The following is a 26,751-nucleotide window of genomic DNA, read 5'->3' as shown; positions in this document are numbered from 1 at the left end:
TTGTTTTTTGAGAAAGAGAGAGCATGCACGCATGTTCATGCACGTGTATGGGAGTGGTGAGGGGGACGGTAACAGAGAGAATCTTAAGCAGAATGACCTTTTGGTGAAATTCCAAGGCAAAGTGAGATGGCCTGGCCTTTGTTTGTATTAGGATAGACTAAGGGATACAGCTTCATTTTAATCCAGTTCAGGAAGGACCCTGGATCCTATCAGACCTGATGATGATTCATTCCAACAAGAAGGCCCATACAGACCCTCTGTAGGACCACCCTGACATGTTCATCCCTTCAGTCCCTCTCTAGAGCAGATCCACAAACTTCAGGTCAAGACAGTACCTTGTTTGGCTCTGAATGATCCCATATCCCTGGAGCCAGCTTAAAATTGGTTCACCTTAGAGATTCCCTGATCAGAGAAGACAGGGAATGTTCTCAATTTGAACTGAACAACCTCAAACCAAAGAAGCACACAGCAAAAGCAAAAAGAAGGTAAAAGTGGCCTAACATTTCACACAATAGATAGTTATCCTCTGAATAATCAAGAATTGGCTACAATAAGCATTCTTAATAAGAAAGACCTTTTAAAGACTCTCAAGATAAATCATCAGATAGAAATTTGAAATCTGAAAAACTGTTAATGTCTTTTCATATGCTTGTGTGCTAATAACAGCAGTTCAGAAGAAGGGAAAATGTCATGCAAGAGGAGAAATCTTTGACATGTGTACGTTTTCTCTTTGACAATTCATTTAAATCTTCAAAGTGGGGATTGTCTTAACTAAAAGATAATTAAAGATCCCGACTTCCATCTTTCTTCTTGATAGAAGTGAGTTTGTAGCTCTGTGTGTGTGTGTGTGTGTGCTTGCCTCTCTGTTTACATACATAGATACACAACTTTTAATCTTGATATTGTGCATTACAGAATTAGAACTGGTATAGACTAGCATATGTCTCAGGGCACCTGGGTGGGTCAGCTGGTTAAGCATCTGCGCTTGGCGCAGGTCACGATCCTGGAGTCAGGGGATCGAGCCCCACATCAGGCTCCCTGCTCTGGTGGGGAGTCTGCTTCTCCCTCTCCCCAGCTTGTGCTCTTTCTTTCCCTCTCTGTCTCAAATAAATAAACAAAATCTTTTTTAAAAAAATAGCATATGTCTCATAAATGACCCTTCCATCTGCACACAAATAATTCAAATTAGATCACATACAATTTCTCATGGGCTTGGCCTTTCTATGCTATGGTAAAAAAAAAAAAAAAGAATTTGTTTTATTGCCATATAGGGATTTATTCATATTAATAATTTCTTCTTTTTAATTCAGTTCCAATCACTTTTTGTTATAACTCACACAAGTAGACTATTTTCTAAGCTTTATGCACCCCTGCCACTTCATGTCAATTAAAAAAATCAGAGGCACCTGGGTGGCTCAGTCTGTTGAGTGGCTGCCTTTGGCTCAGGTCATGATACCAGGGTCCTGGGATCGAGCCCCACATGGGGCTCCCTGCTCAACGGGGAGTCTGCTTCCCCCTCCTTCTTTTGTCTTTCCTGGCTCATGTGCACGCTCGCTGTCTCTCTCTCTCAAATAAATAAATAAAATCTTTAAAAAAAAATTTTGTCTTAAAAACAAAAAACAAACAAACAAAAACCTTCCCAGATGGAAAGGCATACTGAAAGTGATGAATTCACTGTCTTTCATTCCCCACACATTTGCCCCATCGACTCCAGAAACTTTCTGTGGATCATTTAGTGTATTCAGCCTGCTGGTGTTTGACTACCTTGAAATAACAACTTTTTCTAAAGATACCTTCCTCGTTCTTAGGAGTCATATTTTCAGACTTTAAAATCAAGAGCGAATGTTTCAAAACATACTGCTTATTCCATTTAACGTAAAAATTAATATTTAACTTTCTCCACCCAATATTGATCTTACCTAATGTCTTCCACCTTTATATCAAAGATTCTGAAATTGAATTGCTTGCAGCCTTAACAAACCAAACCAGGGAAGCGAGGGCATTGGAGGGAGGGAGGAACAGAAATTTTTGTGGCATGGACTAATGACTTATTCAATTAACTAACTTGTTGACAATCATGAACATAAAAAATGTACAACTAAGCAGCTGGTTGTTATCAACAGTTGTGAAGTCTACTAGTAACAGCAGTAGGCTATGGGGAAGTCCTCATCACTGAGATTTAGCTGACAGTGTAAAAGGGGAAATCATAATTGGCAAAGCTGAACTTGAAGACTAGTAATTAATATGAGCCATAAAAATCTTATCACTTGCCTGAAGAATGACATATCAGAATATAATTTAAGCAGTAGGATCTTTACAGTTAATGTTTAGTCTTGATAGCACGTTTCATAAGAACATTTTATATAAAGGGTGGATTTTAATCAAAGTACATAGTGTGGGAGATTGTATTCACTTTAAGTTAATAAAGTACTGCACATAATTTTAATACTTTAAGCTAAAAATAATTTCTTGGCACTGTTGATAACTCAAGCAGCTACATATGAGGTATAACTTTCATCAAAATTCTCCAAGGACAGCAGTATTTATTTTCTAACTATTTTGTCATTTTGGATGTTGTGGCAACTTTCCAGATTCTTTTTTTAAGTTTCTGGAAAGCACTTAAATTGTCCAGCATGTTTTTAAAGTCTCTTCTATAAACATCTAATATTTATCTTTGAAATCCATTTGAGGTGCTGCCATATTCTCCCCACTGGAAAGACAAAGAAACAATATTTGCTACTATTTGAACTAGATCTTAGATTTCTTAAGGTCAGGGACTTCTCTTGTGTTCTTGGAATCCCAAATAGTGATCGCTTAGGGCTTTACATGGATGGGTGTTGATACTGAAGATTTTTTTTTTGCTAAGAACATAATTCAGTAGATACTAGGATTTTGAAACATGAAAGATGAAATTGCTAAGTATGAGCATTATGAGGGGAGGAGGGGGCATGAGGGAGATGAAGTAGGAGAAGACCATGGAGTCAAGGGCCAGAAAGAAGATGCTGTATTTAATTAGAAAGCACCAAACCGATCCTTTGGAAGGCTTTTATTTATTTATTTATTTATTAAATCAGGGGAGTGATAATGACCAGAGTTACACTTTAATCTGGATGCAGGATGGATTAGATTTAAGATAGGTTATAGTTGGGTGAGACAGGAAATGGAAAGATCATGTAGGAAATCAAGTAATTCTTTTTTTTTTTTTAAGATTTTATTTATTTATTTATTTGACAGAGAGATCACAAGTAGGCAGAGAGGCAGGCAGAGAGAGAGGAGGAAGCAGGCTCCCTGCTGAGCAGAGAGCCCAATGTGGGGCTCAATCCCAGGACCCTGAGATCATGACCTGAGCCGAAGGCAGAGGCCCAACCCTCTGAGCTACTCAGGCGCCCCTCAAGTAATTCTTAAGATGAGGAATGATAATATGAAGTGGGATGATGGCAATAAGGCTGATAGGAGGAAATAAACAGAAGAGATGCTCCTGGAAGGAAGATGCATGACCTGGTCTTTTCCTAAGTAGACTGTGTTAAGACTTGGTAAAAATAGATAAATAAATAAATAAATAAATAAATATTTTAAAAATTAAAAAAAAAAAATAGGTGTCTAAGATAAGTAGAAAATGTCGTGCCAGGTGTTTGAGACCCTTCAAATGCCACTAGCAGACATAAAGTCAAGAGAGTGATGGCTTAGAAGAGAACGAGTTTAATGTTTGACACATGAAATTTAAAGTTTGTGAGACGTCTAAGTGTAGAAGTCTAGCCAAGTTAAGGCAGATGTCAAGGTGGACATGAAAAAAAAAGTGTGATTTATTTATTTAGTCGTCTCTGGGACACCACGGTAAATTCATTGGCTCTCTCATTTATCACTGATAATTCACCTATTCAACATATTTCCTAAGCGCCTGTTTTGTTCCAGGCACCGTTCTAGTTTTAGGTGTTGGAGATAATGAGTGAAAAAACAACAACAACAAACAAACAAACAAAAAAACAAATGGACTCAGCAGGTAAAGAAGTGTACTTACAGGTGCACAAGTGTCTGTTCTCAAAGGACTGGTATTTGAGGTGCTGGAGCAGGTGAGGATGATAAGAAAAAGAAAGACAACAGCGGAGAAGAAGGAAATGAATAGCCATAGATGCCTTGTGGGAAATAACGTAGGGCAATGTGGTTGGGAGATGCCTTCGATCGAGTAGTTCTGTTTATTTAACAAGCTATTATAGATGGATAAAATGTTAGAGATGACATTAAAAGTAATATTTGTGTTATTATTTTTTTTAAAAAGCAGTATTTGTGTTATTAAATAACTGTTCCTTCCAAATATGTGCAGTGGGGAAAAGTTCTTCTGAATGAAGATGGTAATTTCCCCTAGCTCTAAACTCCTTAGAGCAAACAACAATCTTAGCAGAGTTCATATTGTGATTATACGGTATCACTTATACAAGTGAATCATGATTACAAATCATAGATCATGGTGCTGCTTTGGGATGAACTCTTTGTTGTCATCAATCATAAAAGACCTACTCTTGTTTCATCACAAGAAGACTTTTGTATACAATTAAGTGAAACTGATGAACTGGAAAGTAGCTTAGCAGGCAGAAAGCCCAGCCCAGCGCTGCCATTGGAGAAGAATGCCACAAATCATCTTTAACCATCTTCTTTCCTTATAGTCTTCCCAGCAGGCATTCTGCAGCCCCCCTTCTTCAGTGCCCATCAGTCTAACTCATTGAACTATGGGGGTATCGGCATGGTCATAGGACATGAAATCACCCATGGCTTCGATGACAATGGTAAAGTACCATGGACCCTTTCCTTTGGCTGGGACACACCCTGATAAACTTGAACAGCATTATTGTACTTGATCAGTTTGAGAACACATTTAATCAAAAGGGTACTATTGACTAATAATCATACTCTCAGTGTCCCTTCTAAATTGTTGCTTAGGAAGATCAGAAATGTCTAGTAGTGAGATAAGCAGTGTGCGCTTTGCACTCTGACAAAGTAACACAAATATTCACATTTAGAAGATAACTGTGTTAACACCAACGATAATGTTCACTCTTATTCCATGATTACATATTATCTATCTGGACTCTAGAGGACAGGGTCCATGTCTTAAAACCAGATGTAAAATCAAAAAGTAAGGTGCCTGTAGGACTTAAACTGCTCACGGATGGGAAGAACCTTTTTTTTTTTTTTTTGCATTCTTTACCTAGTTCAGGACTTTGCAAATCATGGGTGCTTAAATGTTTAAATGCTGCCTCAAATGGCAAAAATAGATTTAGAGTTTCGTTGAAATTTGAGAGGCATAGAAGTAAAAAACCACGAGATAAATAGAGAAGTGATAGTTGAAGCTATGGCAAAAATTGGTTTGCGAGTGGAGAGACAATAGGAAGAAAATAATAGAAAATCATTAAGCCTTAACTAGAATTAACTTTAGAGCCATAAAAAGAAAAGGTGACAGGAACAGTAGAATTTTGGAAAGGATTTACTACATGTCTGTTAATTCAAGCATATAATAATTTTCATGGGTAGGTACTAATACCACTTCTATTTTTTTTTTTATTTTATTTTTTATAAACATATATTTTTATCCCCAGGGGTACAGGTCTGTGAATCTCCAGGTTTACACACTTCACAGCACTCACCATAGCACATACCCTCCCCAATGTCCATAACCCACACCCCCCAACCCCCCTCCCCATCAACCCTCAGTTTGTTTTGTGAGATTAAGAGTCACTTATAGTTTGTCTCCCTCCCAATCCCATCTTGTTTCATTTACTCTTCTCCTACCCCCTTAACCCCCCATGTTGCATCTCCTCTCCCTCATATCAGGGAGATCATATGATAGTTGTCTTTCTCCAATTGACTTATTTCGCTAAGCATGATACCCTCTAGTTCCATCCATGTCGTCGCAAATGACAAGATTTCATTTCTTTTGATGGCTGCATAGTATTCCATTGTGTATATATACCACATCTTCTTTATCCATTCGTCTGTTGATGGACATCTAGGTTCTTTCCATAGTTTGGCTATTGTAGACATTGCTGCTATAAACATTTGGGTGCACGTGCCCCTTCGGATCACTACGTTTGTATCTTTAGGGTAAATACCCAGCAGTGCAATTGCTGGGTCATAGGGTAGTTCTATTTTCAACATTTTGAGGAACCTCCATGCTGTTTTCCAGAGTGGTTGCAACAGCTTGCATTCCCACCAACAGTGTAGGAGGGTTCCCCTTTCTCCCCATCCTCTCCAGCATCTGTCATTTCCTGACTTGTTAATTTTAGCCATTCTGGCTGGTGTGAGGTGATACCTCATTGTGGTTTTGAATTGTATTTCCCTGATGCTGAGTGATATGGAGCACTTTTTCATGTGTCTGTTGGCCATCTGGATGTCTTCTTTGCAGAAATGTCTGTTCATGTCTTCTGCCCATTTCTTGATTGGATTCTTTGTTCTTTGGGTGTTGAGTTTGCTAAGTTCTTTATAGATTTTGGACACTAGCCCTTTATCTGATATGTCATTTGCAAATATTTTCTCCCATTCTGTCAGTTGTCTTTTGCTTATGTTAACTGTTTCCTTTGCTGTGCAAAAGCTTTTGATCTTGATGAAATCCCAATAGTTCATTTTTGCCCTTGCTTCCCTTGCCTTTGGCGATGTTCCTAGGAAGATGTTGCTGCGGCTGAGGTCGAAGAGGTTGCTGCCTGTGTTCTCCTCAAGGATTTTGATGAATTCCTTTCTCACATTGAGATCCTTCATCCATTTTGAGTCTATTTTCGTGTGTGGTGTAAGGAAATGATCCAATTTCATTTTTCTGCATGTGGCTGTCCAATTTTCCCAACACCATTTATTGAAGAGGCTGTCTTTTTTCCATTGGACATTCTTTCCTGCTTTGTCGAAGATTAGTTGACCATAGAGTTGAGGGTCTATTTCTGGGCTCTCTATTCTGTTCCATTGATCTATGTGTCTGTTTTTGTGCCAGTACCATGCTGTCTTGATGATGACAGCTTTGTAATAGAGCTGGAAGTCCGGAATTGTGATGCCACCAACTTTGGCTTTCTTTTTCAATATTGCTTTGGCTATTCGAGGTCTTTTCTGGTTCCATATAAATTTTAGGATTATTTGTTCCATTTCTTTGAAAAAAATGGATGGTACTTTGATAGGAATTGCATTAAATGTGTAGATTGCTTTAGGTAGCATAGACATTTTCACAATATTTATTCTTCCAATCCAGGAGCATGGAACATTTTTCCATTTCTTTGTGTCTTCCTCAATTTCTTTCATGAGTACTTTATAGTTTTCTGTATATAGATTCTTAGTCTCTTTGGTTAGGTTTATTCCTTGGTATCTTATAGTTTTGGGTGCAATTGTAAATGGGATGGACTCCTTAATGTCTCTTTCTTCTGTCTTGTTGTTGGTGTAGAGAAATGCAACTGATTTCTGGGCATTGATTTTATATCCTGACACTTTACTGAATTCCTGTACAAGTTCTAGCAGTTTTGGAGTGGAGTCTTTTGGGTTTTCCACATAGGGTATCATATCATCTGCGAAGAGTGATAGTTTGACTTCTTCTTTGCCGATTTGGATGCCTTTAATTTCCTTTTGTTGTCTGATTGCTGAGGCTAGGACTTCTAGTACTATGTTGAATAGCAGTGGTGATAACGGACATCCCTGCCGTGTTCCTGACCTTAGCGGAAAAGCTTTCAGTTTTTCTCCATTGAGAATGATATTTGCGGTGGGTTTTTGATAGATGGCTTTGATAATATTGAGGTATGTGCCCTCTATCCCTACACTTTGAAGAGTTTTGATCAGGAAGGATGCTGTACTTTGTCAAATGCTTTTTCAGCATCTATGGAGAGTATCATATGGTTCTTGTTCTTTCTTTTATTAATGTGTTGTATCACATTGATTGATTTGCGGATGTGGAAACAACCTTGCAGCCCTGGAATAAATCCTACTTGGTCGTGGTGAATAATCCTTTTAATGTACTGTTGAATCCTATTGGCTAGTATTTTGGTGAGAATTTTTGCATCTGTGTTCATCAAGGATATTGGTCTGTAGTTCTCTTTTTTGATGGGATCCTTGTCTGGTTTTGGGATCAAGGTGATGCTGGCCTCATAAAATGAGTTTGGAAGTTTTCCTTCCATTTCTATTTTTTGGAACAGTTTCAGGAGAATAGGAATTAGTTCTTCCTTAAATGTTTGGTAGAATTCCCCCGGGAAGCCGTCTGGCCCTGGGCTTTTGTTTGTTTGGAGATTTTGGATGACTGTTTCAATCTCCTTACTGGTTATGGGTCTGTTCAGGCTTTCTATTTCTTCCTGGTTCAGTTGTGGTAGTTTATATGTCTCTAGGAATGCATCCATTGCTTCCAGATTGTCAAATTTGTTGGCGTACAGTTGCTCATAGTATGTTCTTATAATTGTATTTCTTTGGTGTTAGTTGTGATCGCTCCTCTTTCGTTCATGATTTTATTTATTTGGGTCCTTTCTCTTTTCTTTTTGATAAGTCTGGCCAGGGGTTTATCAATCTTATTAATTCTTTCAAAGAACCAGCTCCTAGTTTCGTTGATTTGTTCTATTGTTTTTTTGGTTTCTATTTCATTGCTTTCTGCTCTGATCTTTATGATTTCTCTTCTCCTGCTGGGTTTAGGGTTTCTTTCTTGTTCTTTCTCCAGCTCCTTTAGGTGTAGGGTTAGGTTGTGTACCTGAGACCTTTCTTGTTTCTTGAGAAAGGCTTGTACCGCTATATATTTTCCTCTCAGGACTGCCTTTGTTGTGTCCCACAGATTTTGAACCGTTGTGTTTTCATTATCATTTGTTTCCATGAATTTTTTCAATTCTTCTTTAATTTCCTGGTTGACCCATTCATTCTTTAGAAGGATGCTGTTTAGTCTCCATGTATTTGGGTTCTTTCCAAATTTCCTCTTGTGATTGAGTTCTAGCTTCAGAGCATTGTGGTCTGAAAATATGCAGGGAATGATCCCAATCTTTTGATACCGGTTGAGATCTGATTTAGGACCGAGGATGTGATCTATTCTGGAGAATGTTCCATGTGCACTAGAGAAGAATGTGTATTCTGTTGCTTTGGGATGAAATGTTCTGAATATATCTGTGATGTCCATCTGGTCCAGTGTGTCATTTAAGGCCTTGATTTCCTTGTTGATCTTTGGATGATCTGTCCATTTCAGTGAGGGGAGTGTTAAAGTCCCCTACGATTATTGTATTATTGTCGATGTGTTTCTTTGATTTTGTTATTAATTGGTTTATATAGTTGGCTGCTCCCACGTTAGGGGCATAGATATTTAAAATTGTTAGATCTTCTTGTTGGACAGTTCCTTTGAGTATGATATAGTGTCCTTCCTCATCTCTTATTATAGTCTTTGGCTTAAAATCTAATTGATCTGATATAAGGATTGCCACTCCTGCTTTCTTCTGATGTCCATTACCATGGTAAATTCTTTTCCACCCCCTCACTTTAAATCTGGAGGTGTCTTTGGGTTTAAGATGAGTTTCTTGTAGGCAACATATAGATGGGTTTTGTTTTTTTATCCATTCTGATACCCTGTGTCTTTTGATTGGGGCATTTAGCCCATTAACATTCAGGGTAAGTATTGAGAGATATGAATTTAGTGCCATTGTATTGCCTGTAAGGTGACTGTTATTGTATATTGTCTCTGTTTCTTTCTGATCTACTACTTTTAGGGTCTCTCTTTGCTTAGAGGACCCCTTTCAATATTTCCTGTAGAGCTGGTTTGGTATTTGCAAATTCTTTCAGTTTTTGTTTGTCCTGGAAGCTTTTAATCTCTCCTTCTATTTTCAATGATAGCCTAGCTGGATATAGTATTCTTGGCTGCATGTTTTTCTCATTTAGTACTCTGAATATATCATGCCAGCTCTTTCTGGCCTGCCAGGTCTCTGTGGATAAGTCTGCTGCCAATCTAGTATTTTTACTATTGTATGTTACAGACTTCTTTTCCCGGGCTGCTTTCAGGATCTTCTCTTTGTCACTAAGACTTGTAAATTTTACTATTAGGTGACAGGGTGTGGACCTATTTTTATTGATTTTGAGGGGGGTTCTCTGAACCTCCTGGATTTTGGTGCTTGTTCCCTTTGCCATATTGGGGAAATTCTCTCCAATAATTCTCTCCAATATACCTTCTACTCCCCTCTCTGTTTCCTCTTCTTCTGGAATCCCAATTATTCTAATGTTGTTTCGTCTTATGGTGTCACTTATCTCTGGAATTCTCCCCTCATGGTCCAGTAGCTGTTTGTCCCTCTTTTGCTCAGCTTCTTTATTCTCTGTCATTTGGTCTTCTATATCGCTAATTCTTTCTTCTGCCTCATTTATCCTAGCAGTGAGAGCCTCCATTTTTGATTGCACCTCATTAATAGCTTTTTTGATTTCAACTTGGTTAGATTTTAGTTCTTTTATTTCTCCAGAAAGGGCTTTTATATCCCCCGAGAGGGTTTCTCTAATATCTTCCATGCCTTTTTCGAGCCCGGCTAGAACCTTGAGAATCGTCGTTCTGAACTCTATATCTGACATATTACCAATGTCTGTATTGATTAGGTCCCTAGCCTTTGGTACTGCCTCTTGTTCTTTTTTTTTTGTGGTGAATTTCTCCGATTTGTCATTTTGTCCAGATAAGAGTAGATGAAGGAGCAAGTAAAATACTAAAAGGGTGGCAACAACCCCAGGAAAATATGCTTTAGCCAAATCAGAAGAGATCCCAAATCGTGAGGGGGGAGAAAGGGGATAAAAAGGTTCAGAAAGAGAAAAAAAAAAGAAACAATTAAAAAAAGAAAACCAATAAAGAAAAAATATAAAAAGGAACAAAATATATAGATATATTAGATAAACTAGTTAAAAAACGTTAAAAAAAGAAAAGGGTAAATTTTTAAAAATTTAGCAGAAGAAGAGAAAAAAAAATTGAAAAAGAAAAAAAAATTAACTGCAAGGCTAAAGAATCATGGGGAGTTCCGTGCTTTGCTTTCTCCTCCTCTGGAATTCCGCTGCTCTCCTTGGTATTGAAACTGCACTCCTTGGTAGGTGAACTTGGTCCTGGCTGGGTTTCTTGTTGATCTTCTGGGGGAGGGGCCTGTTGTAGTGATTCTCAAGTTTCTTTGCCCCAGGCGGAGTTGCACCGCCCTTACCAGGGGCCGGGCTGAGTAATCCGCTCGGGTTTGCTTTCGGGAGCTTTTGTTCCCTGAGCCCTTTCCGTAGAGTTCCGGAGGACGGGAATGAAGATGGCGGCTTCCCAGTCTCCGGCCGGGAGGAGCCGAGAGCCCGGGGCCCCACTCCTCAGTGCGCCCTCAGAGAACAGCGCCCAATTACTCCCGTCACCCTACCTCTGGCCGCGCTCCGAGCTGACCGAGCCTGCGACCAGTTCAAGGTAACCCCAAGCTTAGAGCTCACTCCTTGGCTCTGTCTCTGTAGCCGGCTTCCCCATTCTAATACCTGTAAGCTCTGCGACACTCAGACAGCCCCGATCCTTCTGTGACCCTGCGGGACCTGAGGCCACGCTGACCCCGCGTGGGCTTCACCCCGGTTAAGCCTCTGGAGCGATGTCCCTCAGCGGAACAGACTTTTAAAAGTCCTGATTTTGTGCTCCGTTGCTCCGCCGCTTGCCGGGAGCCGGCCCCTCCCCCCGCGGTCTATCTTCCCGTCGCTTTGGATGCACTTCTCTGCCAGTCCTACCTTTCAGAAAGTGGTTGATTTTCTGTTTCTAGAATTGCTGTTCTTCTTCTCTTCGATCTCCCATTGGATCTGTAGGTGTCTGCAATCTTTAGATAGATAAGCTATCTAGCTGATCTCCCACTACCTGAAGTAGTCTCAGCCTGCTACTTCTCCGCCATCTTGACTCCTCCCCACTTCCATTTTTTTTTTAATGGAAAAAAGTAGAGGCACATGAAAGACTTGCTTGAAGTTACAAACCTAGGAATTAGTGGAATCAGGATGTAAGGCCAAGTAGTTTGCCTTTGTAGCCTTCTTCTCGTTCACTATATCGTAAGTATTTAAAAGGATGATAAAATGAAGTGTTAAAACGTGGCAGATAATGGCACTGTAGTTCAAAAAAAGGAAAGGTCAAGGAGGGTTAGCAGGAAAGCTCCAGGAGGAAAAGTGACTCTTTCTTTGTGCTTGAAGTAGATGGAAAACTCTGAGTCCACAGTGTCTCATGAGGGGTTTGAGACATGAAATGAATGCAGAATAAAAATAGTATTTTTCAATCTCAAAATATCAAATTAAACAGACTTGGTCCATATGAAAACCATCCAAGAGAAACAAGGCACGATTTCAGGAGTGGCTTAACTGGTGGCCTCAGCTGAGGTATCAGGAACCACGTGGGTACAAAGCCTGGATCAATACTAAGGCCCACAAGCAAAGCCAGCCCTCACAGTCCACGTTTCATCAACACGGGATGATAAAGGGGAACAGTTCTTCTCATTACCTGTCCACTTGAGTGTTCTCTCACACAGTGGGATCATATGGGATTTCTGTTTTTAACTTTTTAAAGAATGGATATATCCAATCTTAAGTCTGTGCCTTTTGAATTAAAGATATCTTAACCATAATTCTTGATGTAATGAGTTCCCCTTTTACTTAAATCATTTTATTACAGGCAGGAATTTTAACAAGGATGGAGACCTCGTTGATTGGTGGACTCAACAGTCAGCAAATAATTTTAAAGCCCAATCCCAGTGCATGGTGTACCAGTATGGAAACTTCTCCTGGGACCTAGCAGGTGGACAGCACGTACGTTAGAATTCTCTTGAAAAGTTTCGGATATATTCAGTCTTTGTTATTACTTTTGCTTTCTTTTCTGGAGTATAAATGACATATAATGTTACATTAGTTTCAGGTGTACAATTTAATGATTTGACAAGTTTATACATTGTGCTATGTTCACAAGAGTAGCTCCCATCTGTCCCAATACTTCGTTATTACTGTATCGTTGACTACATTCCTTATGCTCTGCTTTTATTCCAGTGACCTACACATTCCATAACCGGAAGCCTGTATCTCCCTCTGCTCTTCACCCATTTTGCCCCTCCCCCTAGTCCCTTCCCCTCCGGCAGCCATCAGTTTGTTCTCTGTATTTATAGTTCTGATTCTGCTTTTTGTTTGCTTATTCATTTTTTTTAAGATTACATTTATGGGTGGAGCTATATGGTATTGGTCTTTCTCAGTCTAACTTATTTCACTTAGCATAATACCCTCTAGGTCCATCCACGTTGTCTCAAATGGCATGATCTCATCCTTTTTATGGCTGAGTAACATTCCATTGTGCATATGTGTGCACGTGTTTCACTTCCTCCTTATCCATTTGTCTATCCATAGACACTTAGGTTGCTTCCATAACTTGGCTAATGTAAAGCTGCAGTAAATAAATATATCTTCTCAAGTCAGTAGGTTCATTTCCCCTGGGTAAATACCTAGTAGTGAAATTATTGGATCAAATGGGATTTTTGTTTTTAACTTTTTAAAGAATGGACAAATCCAATCTTAAGTGCATTATTGATGCCTTCTTAACAATCCGAATACAGGTAAGGTTTTTTAAGCATCTTTTGTTTTTTAACAGCTCAATGGAATTAATACGCTGGGAGAAAATATTGCTGATAATGGAGGTATTGGCCAAGCATACAGAGTGAGTAATAACACTTTCTCCCATTCTAGTGATTGGAGTGATAATATCCTATTTAATCATTCATTGAAAGCCTTTTGCAAAAGGCACATATAATGTAGGCAGTAAACAATGAATAGAAAGTAGAAAATACACGTGGGAAAAGGGGATTGTAAGTGTGCTAGGCAGAAAGAGCAGTATGGTTATGATTGAGCTGAACAGTCTAGGCTTCTGAGAAGCTGAGAAGAGGAAACGTGGAACGTTATATCAGCAGAAATGAGGAGGCATGCAAGTTCCACAGAGGAAGCAACATTTTTCTAAAAAAATGAGCTCTAAAATAATTTTTTTTTTTATAAAAGGGGCCTCCTTGTAAGGATTTTTTCAGTCGTTGACCAGTGTATTAAATAGGACCTCAGTTTCACAGCAGGTGATGCAATCTTTGGGAACGATAACCACAGTCCAGTTACAATGACCTGGTGAGAGACTGAAGTGATACAGCTCCAACACACGGCCCTGTGGTCATCCAAACTGTTATACCCAAAGGAGTGTATCGATGGAACATCCCTTAGAAGCTCATTTAGCCTTTCATTCATTCTTGCATTCAACAAATACTTGTTGAGGACTTTACTGTGTGTTTGGCACTATTCTCAGTGTTGGAGACACAGCTGTGATCCCTCCATAAAATATGTCATTATTTGATAATTGGAGCAGGGATTAAAAGATGGTCTAGTTGATGCCATGTGCACAAAAAAAGTAGGGAATTTCACAAATGAGTAGAGGAATAATGGTGTTGGAAGCAACAAGAAGGAGTGAGGGTAGTTTTGAGTGTTTCTTCCAACGCTGAGGTAGACATTTGGAATAATGAACACCATCTGCTTGAGAAGGTACAGGGGACAAAGTGCCCCAGTTAAAACCAGGCTTCTCTAAGACAAAGATGGATGGAGTATTCTGTGCAGTGGATGAGGATATAAGATTACTTGTCCACCATAGAAGTGTATGGATTAGAGAGGAGGAGGCAGTGGTTGGACCAGGAAAGGGTAAGCTTCAGAGCATTGTGGGAGAGATGACAGGTAGAGCCCATAACTTGGCAGTGACCATGGATGATCAGAGTGTGAGTTTTGGGAGATTCAACGGCCTGCAAAGTTGACAAAAGAGTGAGTCCCAGCAGAATCCGGGGGTGGGGGGTGGTAGACGGTTGCTCCTTTGAATGGTTGGTAATACTTTGACTAAATACCAGGCAATGTGCATTTTACCTTGATGGGTGCTAGGTACTTTGGTTTTCCTACAAATATTCTTGAGCTTTATACTTGGACACGATTAAATTCCTCAGAAATGGTTTGATCCTTCTGGACCTTGCTTTTACAACTTGTTAAAGGGGCTAGGGCAGGGCTCAGTCTAGGGAAAATTATTCTCCACTGCTGAGGCAAGACCTACTGGGTGAATCTTGAGGTTCCCATCTGATCTCTAGAGATCCTCTCCTGTACAGCTTTCTCCTCTTTAGGACCGTGTCCTTGGTGTCTTGAACTCTCAGCTCCTTCTCAACTCAGGCAGTCCCTTGGGCTCCAGTTGAGTTTCCCTTCTCTGTGTTGTAGCCTGGAAATGCTTAAGGCAATAAGCTGGGACATTTATAGGGCTTACCTTATTTGTTTACCATATCAGAGCAATCACTCTCTTTTATGCCTGATGTCCAGTGTCATGCACATATATTTTGCCCATCATTTGTTGTTGCAGCAAAAAGGTGAATCCAGTCTCTCTTACTACATCTTGCCTGGAAGTGGAAGGCATGGGCACTGTTCATTCTCCTGTAGTTATTTCTAATATTCAGACAGATTAAAAATCATTGCTGTAAAAATGCAACCACAATCTAGGTTGATGGTACTTCCATGAAGATCTTCACCTAAAACAAGTACAGACTTACTATAATGAAGCAAATTATAATTTTTATTTTATTTTATTTTTTTAAGATTTTATTTATTTATTTGACAGAGACACAGTAAGAGAGGGAACACAAGCAGGGGGAGTGGGAGAGGGTGAAGCAGGCTCCCCACTGAGCAGGGAATCTTATGTGGGGCTCCATCCCAGGACCCTGGGATCATGACCTGAGCCGAAGGCAGATGCTTAACATCTAAGCAACCCAGGTGCCCTGCAAATTATAATTTCTTATACATGAAATCATAGTATCTAATACCCTGTCCACTTTGCTAGATTGTGAGCTCCCCAGGAGGGAGCAGGCTCAAGTCTTCCCCATATTCCTAGTATCTTTACATAATAGAGACTCAATAAATCTGTGTTAATGGCAAGGAGGAGGACATGAAATATATCTTCTGCTTATCTAATTGATCACTTTCCTTTGTATTAAATTGGAAGCAACACGTCTCTGAAAGTTTGTTGTAAATTCCTTAAATATGTTTAGTAGAAGAAAACTGCATTTTTTAATAGTATTCATAGAGCCTTAAGAATTAAGGACACTTTCTGATATCCAAGTAACCTAAATTCCTTCTTCCTAATGTAACTGAGGTTTAGTCCATTTTGTCCTGTCTTCTGAGGTGCCACCACAATTACTCATCTTCATGCTTAGAATCATAGGATACTAATTTTTAAGAGATCTTAAGGAATCCCTTGATTTTTGGCATGAATCATTCAAAGTCGGGAGTAAATCTTTCTTGCTAAGAGTAGTAAGTGAGCTAAATATGGCAATTACAGAATGACTCCCTTGGCAATTCATTCTTCCACCTGGCAAGACTTATCCATCTGTCTACAGAATGACGTTTACATAAGTTTTTTATCATTTATATAAATCATCCATTCATTCAACTGACACTTACGGATCATTGACATTTTCAGAGCATTTGTAAATAAATTCTGGTTTTCTTTCTAATCCATGAACCAGTTGTAGGTTGTCGTATGTAAATAGATTATTATAGTGGGTTGGATGGTCTTTTGCACAGATTTATACATGAATTTAGAAAATTATAAACAGCATGTTTCCATTTCATTAACTGCCTAGGCCTATCAGAATTATGTTAAAAAGAATGGTGAAGAAAAATTACTTCCTGGACTTGACCTAAACCACAAACAACTATTCTTCTTGAACTTTGCCCAGGTATTGTATCTTTCTTGATTGATAGATACAAAAATCATTTTGAGTTACAATTTCATAGTTAGTTAGATATTGCATGCTGAGTTTTCTTGTTTTAATCAGTTGTGGCAGAGCATTTGACGTGACTGACTTTCCCTGTTTATAAAACACTATCAGCTCATATTAATGGTAATTATGTTCCTGGTTGCCTATCACTGAACATTATTTGAAGAGTAAATGGTTGAGAAATGCAGAATTCCAATTTAATTCTTGCACACAAATACTCTTCGATGGAACCCAAGCACACTACTTTACTTTTTCTGTTCCTATCCCTAGGTGTGGTGTGGCACCTACAGGCCAGAGTATGCTGTCAACTCCATTAAAACAGATGTTCACAGTCCAGGGAATTTCAGGTGCGTGGATTTGAGCAGCAGTCCAGCTGCTCCAACATTGACTCCATTACTTCCACATTCCGAAATTGGTTTTTTGTAACTCTGACTGTAAAATTTGGAAATCCAGGGTTTGTTTTGTTTTTTTTTTTTTCCTTTTGAGGGTCACAGATAGGATCAACAGAACACAGCAGGATAAATGTCATGTTTACATAAGCAGAGCCTTGACTGCTCTTAGCCTCAGAATGTACGTGACCTATGCTTTGTGCTTGATGGATTCCAACAAAGACATTGCCTGAAAATAGTGGTCCTATTTAAAGCTAGCACAAAGACATTTTTAAGAGCCTATGAAAAGTTTAGGCCTAGCACCAATGAGTAGACATTCCAAAGAAAGATTTCCGTTCAACGTATAAAGAGAAATGTGGTTTTTTTTTTTTTTTTTAAAGATTATTTATTTATTTATTTGACAGACAAAGATCACAAGTAGGCAGAGAGGCAGGCAGAGAGAGGGGGAAACAGGCTCCCCACTAAGCAGAGAGCCCAGTGCGGGGCTCAATCCCAGGACCCTAGGATCATGACCCAGGCCGAAGGCAGAGGCTTTAACCCACTGAGCCACCAGGTGTCCCAAGAGAAATGTGGTTTAATTAGAGGTTGTCCAACATAACATAGTTATCCCCAGAACACCAGAAGAGAGTACCTTGAAGCAGAGGTCAGAGGACAGCCCATCAAGGATGCTGGAGAGAAATGCTCTGTAGAGTGAAAGGTTGAGTTAGAAGAGATCTGAAGTCCTTTGGAGATGAGAAATTCTAAGAGAGCATTGTATTGAAAGAGAATCACTCTAACCACTGTTCCAGTGTTAAATCCTGGATCCCCATGTATCCAATTAAGGACTGAATTATTCATGCTCCCCTTTCCCACATAATATTAACATTTCGTCACTGATTTACTGATCAACAATACTTCTCAGGCAGGAACTCTAAAAAAACAAACTTAAAATTTTGTAGAGTGGTTTGGAAAACAGTTTGAGAATAAAAGAGAAATTAATGGGCTGAGTTTTAAAAGCCCTTCCTAAAATGAATGTACACATACTGCCTGGATCATTCACTCCTGGGGAAAAACCACATTCAGTTATGAAACAATAAAAGACACATTTACAAATTAAAGAGTTTACTCAGCTTGTTCTAGTATCACCATCGTAATCACCATCATTTAGTATTTGCCTTAACTGTTCTTTCAAATTTCATTCACTCAACAACTGTTTATTGTGCGCCCATTAAGTATGTGATCCAAGGTAAATTCAGTCTTGCTAGAAAAGTCAGATTAACTTCTTTTTAGATAATGAGCAGCAAAAGTCACTGGATCAATTCCCATTGCAGTTTGTCTAAGTAACTTTTTGTTTTCATTTTTAGAAGTTGTCTTTTTCCTTACTGAAGTCTTCAGATAAGAAAATAGGGGAATCTAATACTGAAGCGCAGAGGGCAATTATTATAAGCTCACATAAACCATGATCACAGTCTAATTGGTCAGAGCTCTTCCCTTTATACCCTCATGAACTAAAGCATATATATGCGCAAAATCCTAATGAATTTAAGTAATATTATTATAATACCTGGTACACCTGGCATATCCTGAGAGAATGGGGCTTGCAAATTGAAAGTTTTTGATAACTAAAATTTGTCCCTTGAGTATTAACATTTTTATCTTAACCGCTGGATTAAAATTTCTGTTTAAAATACATTTTCTGCCTTATTGCCTTATTAACACTGTATCCTGAACAAAACCTAGCATTTTTTTCTTAAATGACACAGACTATTGCTATGACTATTAGTTGGCATTTTAGTATTTATTAGCTTAGAGAAATCCTCAAAAGCTAGACTATGGAGAGCTATTTATTCCTACACTATAGAGCCACCAGTGGGGATATGGTGATGCTTTTTTGACTTTTCATTTTGGCTTTTTATTAGGGTTTTCCTGTTTGTTTGTTTCTTTCCTCGTTCTCTTTTCTGTTACTACATAGCCTGCCTTTTGCCATCCCGTTCCTTCATTCTGATTAGCTCAGGAGGCAGATCCTTATAATTGAATGGTGGAAGAAAAATGAACGCAAGCTTTGAAGTAAGAAACACTTGAGTTCCACCCATGGCTCTGCCATTTATAAGTTGTTGCTTAAACTCTGTGTCTCAGTTTCTAGATATTTTACATTAGGATTAAATTATCCTGCGAGTTAAGAGGGTTAGTGTTAATATAGAAAAAATATTTATTATATATATATTTGAAAATTAGAGCTAGGATTGTTTTTAGATAAGAAAGGTCTGAACAGGGGCACGTGGGTAGCTCAGTGGCTTAAAGTCTCTGCCTTCGGCTCAGGTCATGATCTCAGGGTCCTGGGATCGAGTCCCGCATCAGGCTCTCTGCTCAGCGGGGAGCCTGCTTCCTCCTCTCTCTCTGCCTGCCTCTGTGTACTTGTGATCTCTGTCTGTCAGATAAATAAATAAAATCTTTAAAAAAAAAAAAAAAAGGTCTGAACAGAATAAGAATCCCTAGGAGGAAACATATGGAGTTTGCAACAGTTTTTATTACCTGAGAGTCAGGGGCTTTTTGTGCCCATTTCTTACGTCTGGATAGTTCAGAATGTCAGTAACTGATCACTGATTAAATGATATATAGGTAAATATGTAACTGTTTTCTACCCTCAGTTTTAAACTGAAAACAACTGTATTATAAATATGTAAAATTTGCTCTCTGTAAAAATACATCTTATTTTATTATAAAATATGTAAAATTATTCACGGCTTTATTTGTAACATTCTTTGTTCTGGTGCAAAAGATGCCTCTATTTTTTGTTTATTGTAAGAAAAGTATGTGTTGTTTTTTAAAAAGGGTAAATGGAATGCCAACCTTTTGTCAAGGAAATTATTATTTTCTCTGGAGGTAAAGGGATTTCCTTGGCAAAAGGTTGAGGTTACATTTAGTTTTGGAAACAGGCTGCTTCCTGGCTGTACAAAGTAAAACATATTTTTTAAAGAGCCTTAAAATCTAATAGACGCTGAATTGCTATTGAGAAATTGTGCGTAGTGGTTTGTGTAGAAACATTTCTGAAGTAGAGGGAGATTTTGTAACGTTATGCCTGAATACCACAGTATGAAAACAGAGGGCAAATTATACTCGATATAAAGCTGAATCTCTAAAACCACTTGTTAGGTCTGAGCTGTAGTTGTTCTATTTCTCCTAACTAAAGTCTTATGTACTTCAGATAAACTTCTAAAACTTTAGTGCTTAAAATAAAAACGTTTCTCCTTGATGTGCTAGAAATTGAACTCATAATTTAAATGACTTCTTTTTGGAAATTCAGTTTCTGTTCGCCGTCCCCACTTGGAATGGTTGTCATGCTCATATGGGCCATCTAATCTACAGATGTGTCTCTAAAGTTCTCCAGATGTAATACTTCTCAACAGTACATAAGGGTCTGATACATTTTTTAAAGCATGTCCAAAGGGACAAAGTGATACCAATGTATACTAAATAGTAAAGTAGTGCTCGTTTAGATGCTTAAGTTGCTCAATATTATCTTCCAGTCAGAATAAAAGGGGACTTTATAGAACTAACACCACTAATAAAGCAAGATATTTTTTCCACAGCTTAAGTTCTAGTACTTGTAAGATATTCTTTCTGGTGTTTTATGTAGACACTTTCTGGTAATATGGTGATTCTGTTCCCTATTATTCCATGAGTTAGTATGTGTATGCTAAATCTACTCTTTGAAATACTGTTTCCTCTATTTGCCTTAAATATTAACATTGTCTCTGATATTTTGTAAATGTCAGTTTTTATTTTGGTAAACTTTGGAGCACTTGTTAATCTTCAGATCACATCTGGGAATGTATTCAGGCATTTGTTTCTTTGTGAATTTATAGTGGAGCATGTGCTGATCAATGGGACCTTCCTTTAACAAAATCATGAACAACAGGGATAAAGATTGGATAGTTCATTTATGAATGCAGCTAGTTAACCTTGTAACCAAGTCATTCATTTAAAAGAAGTAACAAAGGATTGTCAGAAGACCAATTAATTGCAAAAAACTCCTTCAGTAATTTAAAAATCCAGTTAAGTACAATCAGGAGTAGTCTTCTTGATCAGCTGAAGTTCAGCTCCATATCCCTTAGATGTTTTTAAAACAACTGATTATTTGCCAAGGGAATAAACAACAACAGTACAATAAAACATTTTTTATAATAAAGTCAAAATTTCAAGTAAATCACTTTAAGAAATAACCAATAAAAGCCATTTATCTTTTGTTATCATAAACACAAACACTGCACAGTTTTCATATAGCATGAAATTCATGGAAGTCTTTTATGTAATATTAATGAAATATTAATGAAATCTCTTAAGAGAAGGGATTCATTTGATTAATAATGTATCCACTTTCTGAAATAGATTATTTATGTCATCCACCCAAAGAATTAATGTAAACAATAAGACATTAATCAGAATCCTAGGAAGGTCAGTGAAGTCCTGGTACATGGTTGACCTAATTATTCAGCACCAAGTGATCTTAGGTGAAGCCTTTGGATGGAAAGAGAAGAGCTGGAACGGAAATGGAGAGGTCAGCATGCATTAGGTTGAGTGTTGCTACATGGCTAACTGCCATGGGTGCTTTGTGAAGACTTCCCTTCTTAGAGGTGTGTGGGTTGTTTTGTTTTTCCATTCCCCTCATGTTTTTTTAACAAATGCAGAATTAAATCATAGGTTTGGACATTTTACTGAAGTACTTGTCCCCATATGATTATATCTAAGATACGATCCTTTAAAAAAAAAGTTTAATAAAATGAAAACAGAAAAGAGCATTTCTTCCAGTATGTAGATCCCAGATGCTTTCCCTGTCCATCAGGGAGCTTATTGCTCCAATTGAGGATCAAGTCAGGCCTCCATGATGACTGTCACTCAGCCAGCACATAGGGCTTCCTGAAGTGGGAAGGGGATTGAATTAAAAGAAACAAAGTGGGGCTCCTGGGTGGCTCAGTGGGTTAAAGCCTCTGCCTTCGGCTCAGGTCATGATCCCAGGGTCCTGGGATCGAGCCCCGCATCGGGCTTTCTGCTCGGTGGGGAGCCTGCTTCCTCCTCTCTCTCTCTGCCTGCCTCTCTGCCTACTTGTGATCTCTGTCAAATAAATAAATAAAATCTTTAAAAAAAAAATAAAATAAATAAAATAAAAGAAACAAAGTTTCTCTCTGTCTCAGAGTCCATGAGCCTAGAAACTTAAAAGACTAAAGACCAATACAAATTCCTGATATCTAAAATCTTTTTATTCCTTGGGGTGCGTGGCTGGCTCAGTTGGTAGCACGTGGGACTCTTGATCTTGGGGTTGTGAGTTCAAGCCCCATGTTGGGTTTAGAGATTACTAAAAATAAAAAAGTCTTTTTGTTCCTACATATATGACCACTTTTGACCAAGCATCAAGTGAATTTGTTCTTGGACTTTCAGATATAAGAAATGACACATCACCATCATCATCATCATCATCATGATTATTATTATAGCAAATTAATTCAATCTCCAAGCTCCCACCCTAAGCTTGGAGGTAAGAAGTTTCAGTAGTTTTCAGTGTGTTCCTTTTTAGGGTTGTACGGGAATCCGAAGACCCAGAAACTAGGGAATTAGCCTCCAGTTATCTCCAGCCTGCCATGGTCCCACTGATATCTCTGCAGTTCAAGGGCTTCATCTGAAGTCGGGTGGCTTCATTTCCTTCTGGCGGTCATGGGCAAGGGCCTCAGGAACCACTGCCGCATATTACATGCCATCCTCTCAGAGGTCTTCTCAGGGCCCTGCTCACAGTGGGAGGCATGTCTTTGTCATTCATACAACCCACCATTCTGGGCCCCTCCTCACCTTTGGAGAGGTCTGTCTTCTCCATCTCAAGGGGATTAAGAGATCTGGCCCCCACCTCACCTCAACACTCCCATACCAGGAAGATTCCTGTTAATCTTTAAGACTCCTTTAGGAGTACTAAAAAAAAAAAAAAAAAAAAAAAAACAAACCCATGCAATCAAAAAGTTTACATTCTCCCTGAAGGATAGGGGAGTTGTGATGTTATGGATGGAGAGATAGTTGATGTGGTAATGGTTGACACATTAAGAAGTCTGACTTTTAGAAATTAGATACAGATCTGTCTTTCCTGGAATGGGGTAAAGAAAAGAAATGTTTGCTTTTTCTCATGGTTGGTCCATAGTAGCAAATAAACACAAAAATGCTAAGCAGTGTTTTTCTTCGTAATGTCCTATTCCTCCTATATATGTAATCACCATGACCAGCTGACAGGCTTTTTTCTTCAGGAAGTATGTGTTGAGTCCTACAATATACAAAGCAATGTGTGAGGCTTTGTGGGGAGGGCAGCAGGGAGCCAGAGATGCACAGGATTTTGCTCTCCGATTACAGTGTAAGCTGATGTCACAAAGTCAAGAAGGAGAATGAATCACTGTGAACTGATAGGGCTACTACTGGTGAGAGGAACTAATTAGGACATTCTTTGAAGAAAGCCTTTGCAGAGAGGTATTTAAGTAGAGGCATGAAAGCTGAGGAGGAGTAGATCATGGAGTCATTGGGCAGTAACTTTCCAGGGTATTGGTCCATAGGAGCAGAAGGCCCTGAAGAAGGAAAGAAATGTCTGGTTTGATGACTGGAAAGTAGGTCTGTGTAGTTTGAGCCTGATGAGAAACAGGAAGAGAAACATACTATGAGGAGGCTGGGAAGGTAGGCTGGAGCCATCAGAACATTGGAGACCATGGAGAGGAGTTGAATTTCATTCAAGCCCCTAGAAGGTTTTAAGTAAGGGAATTAGGGAATCTGACCTAAACTTTAAAGATCATTCTGCTGTGTGGAGAATGGGTCAGAGGAGATAAGACTGCAAAGATTTATACTTAGCACACCTGCCATGTATGGAGAGCTCAGTAATTAGAACATACTCTCCTGTCCCTTGCCCAAGGTCTTCCCACCACTCACGTCTATTTGCCTCCCTGCCCTTCCTCCCAACCCAAGGTGGGTGTGGTGGGATGGTCCTGGCAGGAAGAGAAGGAAGGGAGCTGGTTGGGGTTTATGGGAAAACATGACTTCTGCATCATTGTACTGACCTATCTCTCCTCTCAAATGCTGTTTGGTGCCGACAGTGGGTCAGTCAGTGTTGTTTTGGCCCATTGAGGTCAGAGATAAGAAGACGTTGACTTTTTGCCAGCCCTTTCCAGTTAACTCAGGCTGAATCCAGTTTCTGGTACCTATGAAGTTCTTTTGGAAAAAAAAAAAGAAAAGAAAAGAATGATCTTCCTTATTAGATCAGATCAACAAATATCTATTTAAAGTCTATTATATTTAAGTTATCATGTGAGCCCTTCCAAGACATACTGAAAAATCATCATTTTATTTTTGACCAAACTCTTCTTCTAATAACTGCTATTCTGAATATCAACTATTCATTTATTTTACAACATGCATAGGGTGTTTATAAATTAACTCCCCCATGACAACCTTAAGATGCAGGTTACTATTATATGTATCCTACAGGAAAGGAAACTGAAGCACAGAGGCACTAAATAAATACAACTTATAACCAGGCTTCAAGCCACAAAGTCTTCAAAATCTGTGCTCCTGTACGTTGTTGCCTGTCCATTTAAAAATTCTGTTAATGAATAGAACTTTTTTTTTTTCCTCTCAGGCTCTAAATTCCAAATTCCCTTGATAGGCCTACATGAAGAAATTCTGTAGAGCTCCTACATGGCATAGGCCTAAGTATCAAATGCTGACAATGACTTTTGTTTGTTTCACAGGATTATTGGGACTTTGCAGAACTCCCCTGAGTTTTCAGAGGCCTTCCACTGCCGCAAGAATTCATACATGAATCCAGAAAAGAAATGCCGAGTTTGGTGATCTTCAGAAAAAGTGGTGTGGCCCTTCGCTAGACTTGCCAACACCACAGAAATGGGGAACTCTGTCCACAGAGGTCACTGTAATTACATGGGGTTAGTTCACAGAGATGACAGAGCATCATATTAGAAATGAGGTTAGGTTATTCTGGAAAAGGTGTGGAGAGAGGAGGGGGGGTCCGGTGTCTATCAAATCAGTCACTTTTCACTGTGTAAATAATGCTTGATCTCTGAAGATATTACCATTCATTTCTGTTTCTCATATGATCTGCCAGTTTGAAAACAGTGTTAAACACTCGATGTAGACTGGGATTTCTACTCAAAGGGAGATTAAAGAGATTGAAGCATACAGTTGGCTCCAACAGCACAGCTGCGGCATGAGGGTTAAAAACACATTGCCTAACTACTTATCTTTACTTTTATTTGCAACATTTCGCTCCTACAGAACTCTTCCAAAGAATTCTTATACATCTTGGGGCCTTGGGACTTAAAATAATTTTAAACCAATTTTGCCAATCATCAGTTATTCATTCTGAGATCATTTTATTTTAAGCTTCTCTTAGGGCTAAAATGAATGTCTGAAACTGGTTTTCATTGTACGTGCTTTCACCAATACTGAGATTCTTGGGGCTCCCTGCAATTTTCTAAGCGATTTCTTGTTTTCTCTCTCTCTCTCTCAAAACTTGATCTTTTTAAGAGATTTGTAGTAATGTATAAATAATAATTTTTATATTTAATTATTAACTACATTTATGACTAAGTAATTATTATTATAAGTAATCATGGAATATTGACGCTTCAGACAGATGAATAGTTACAGACCAAGATCTGTAAAGTGATGTACAAAGGAAGATTTGAGACTTTTTAAACTTATCAATCATATTGATAAAAAGCTTTAAGCACAAACTCTGGGTTAAAAATTGTCATTGGACAGTTGTCTAAAGCGGGATTTTCAAAATAAACTCTGTTCCTGAGGGCTATGATAAAAGGACAACACTACGTCTGTGTAGCTCTGCATCTCCTTATCTTTTCAGGTGTGTCATCTGATGGAAATATTTTGATAATAAATTGAAATTATAAGCCCATTACTCACCAAGCCTGTTGTGCCGGCTGTCTAGCTTTGGAAAGTGCATTTCTGAATATAGATGAGAGGCTTCCCCACCTCACACAGATTGCTTCTGAAACCCTAACTCACACAGAGTTTGGGGAGGACACTGTCTAGTCCCTGACAGGAATTTATCTCTTGAGGCTTTTATCTCCTTCTCTTTCCCCGTCCTTTTGGCTAGTTTGGTTAATTTCATTACTTGGTTAATAGTTTACAAAAGAGGTGTTTTCCCTTTTTTTCCTAAAAAAATGAAAATGAGGGAATTACTCTTCAAAATATGTGTTAGTTTTCTTGCTTCTTGAAAAATGCCCATTTACCTTTTTTAAAAAGTTATGAAAATATAATGTATCCACAGAAGTTTCATTAAACATGAGTTACAGCTCAGTGAACTTTCTCTGGCTGAACACAGCCCTGCAACCAGCACCTTTAAGCAACAAAACATTACTAGTGCCTTAGTACTTAGTATTTAGTAATTCCAACCACCACTTCCTTCCTCCAAGGACAACTACTGTCCTGACTCCTAATTTCATACATTAGTTTTAATCGATGAGCATGTGTTCTTTTGTATCTGGCTTCTTTCACCCAGTGTTACATTTTGAGATTCATCTGTATTGTTGCATTCGACTATGGATTTCTCATGGTCATTACTCAATACTATC

General features: G+C 38.7%; 1 protein-coding gene across 1 annotated transcript in view; it reads left to right on the top strand.

Annotated features, from left to right (window-relative positions):
- LOC111148232 (membrane metalloendopeptidase) overlaps nt 1–26,270 on the top strand; it is a 100,966-nt gene extending 74,696 nt beyond the window's left edge. The window contains exons 18-23 of the mRNA XM_022504700.1: nt 4,662–4,781; nt 12,608–12,741; nt 13,568–13,633; nt 16,617–16,712; nt 17,025–17,101; nt 24,892–26,270. Coding sequence (XP_022360408.1) covers nt 4,662–4,781; nt 12,608–12,741; nt 13,568–13,633; nt 16,617–16,712; nt 17,025–17,101; nt 24,892–24,991 — 593 coding nt within the window. The 3' untranslated portion in view covers nt 24,992–26,270. The remainder of the gene's footprint in view (nt 1–4,661; nt 4,782–12,607; nt 12,742–13,567; nt 13,634–16,616; nt 16,713–17,024; nt 17,102–24,891) is intronic.
- The last annotated feature ends 481 nt before the right edge of the window (nt 26,271–26,751 follow it).

Source organism: Enhydra lutris, unplaced genomic scaffold (genome assembly GCF_002288905.1).
Source record: "Enhydra lutris kenyoni isolate GAN:26980312 unplaced genomic scaffold, ASM228890v2 scaffoldscaffold2, whole genome shotgun sequence".
Classification (NCBI taxonomy): domain Eukaryota; kingdom Metazoa; phylum Chordata; class Mammalia; order Carnivora; family Mustelidae; genus Enhydra; species Enhydra lutris.
The sequence above is the reverse complement of the archived record's forward strand: the minus strand, read 5'-3'. Positions and strand labels throughout refer to the sequence as shown.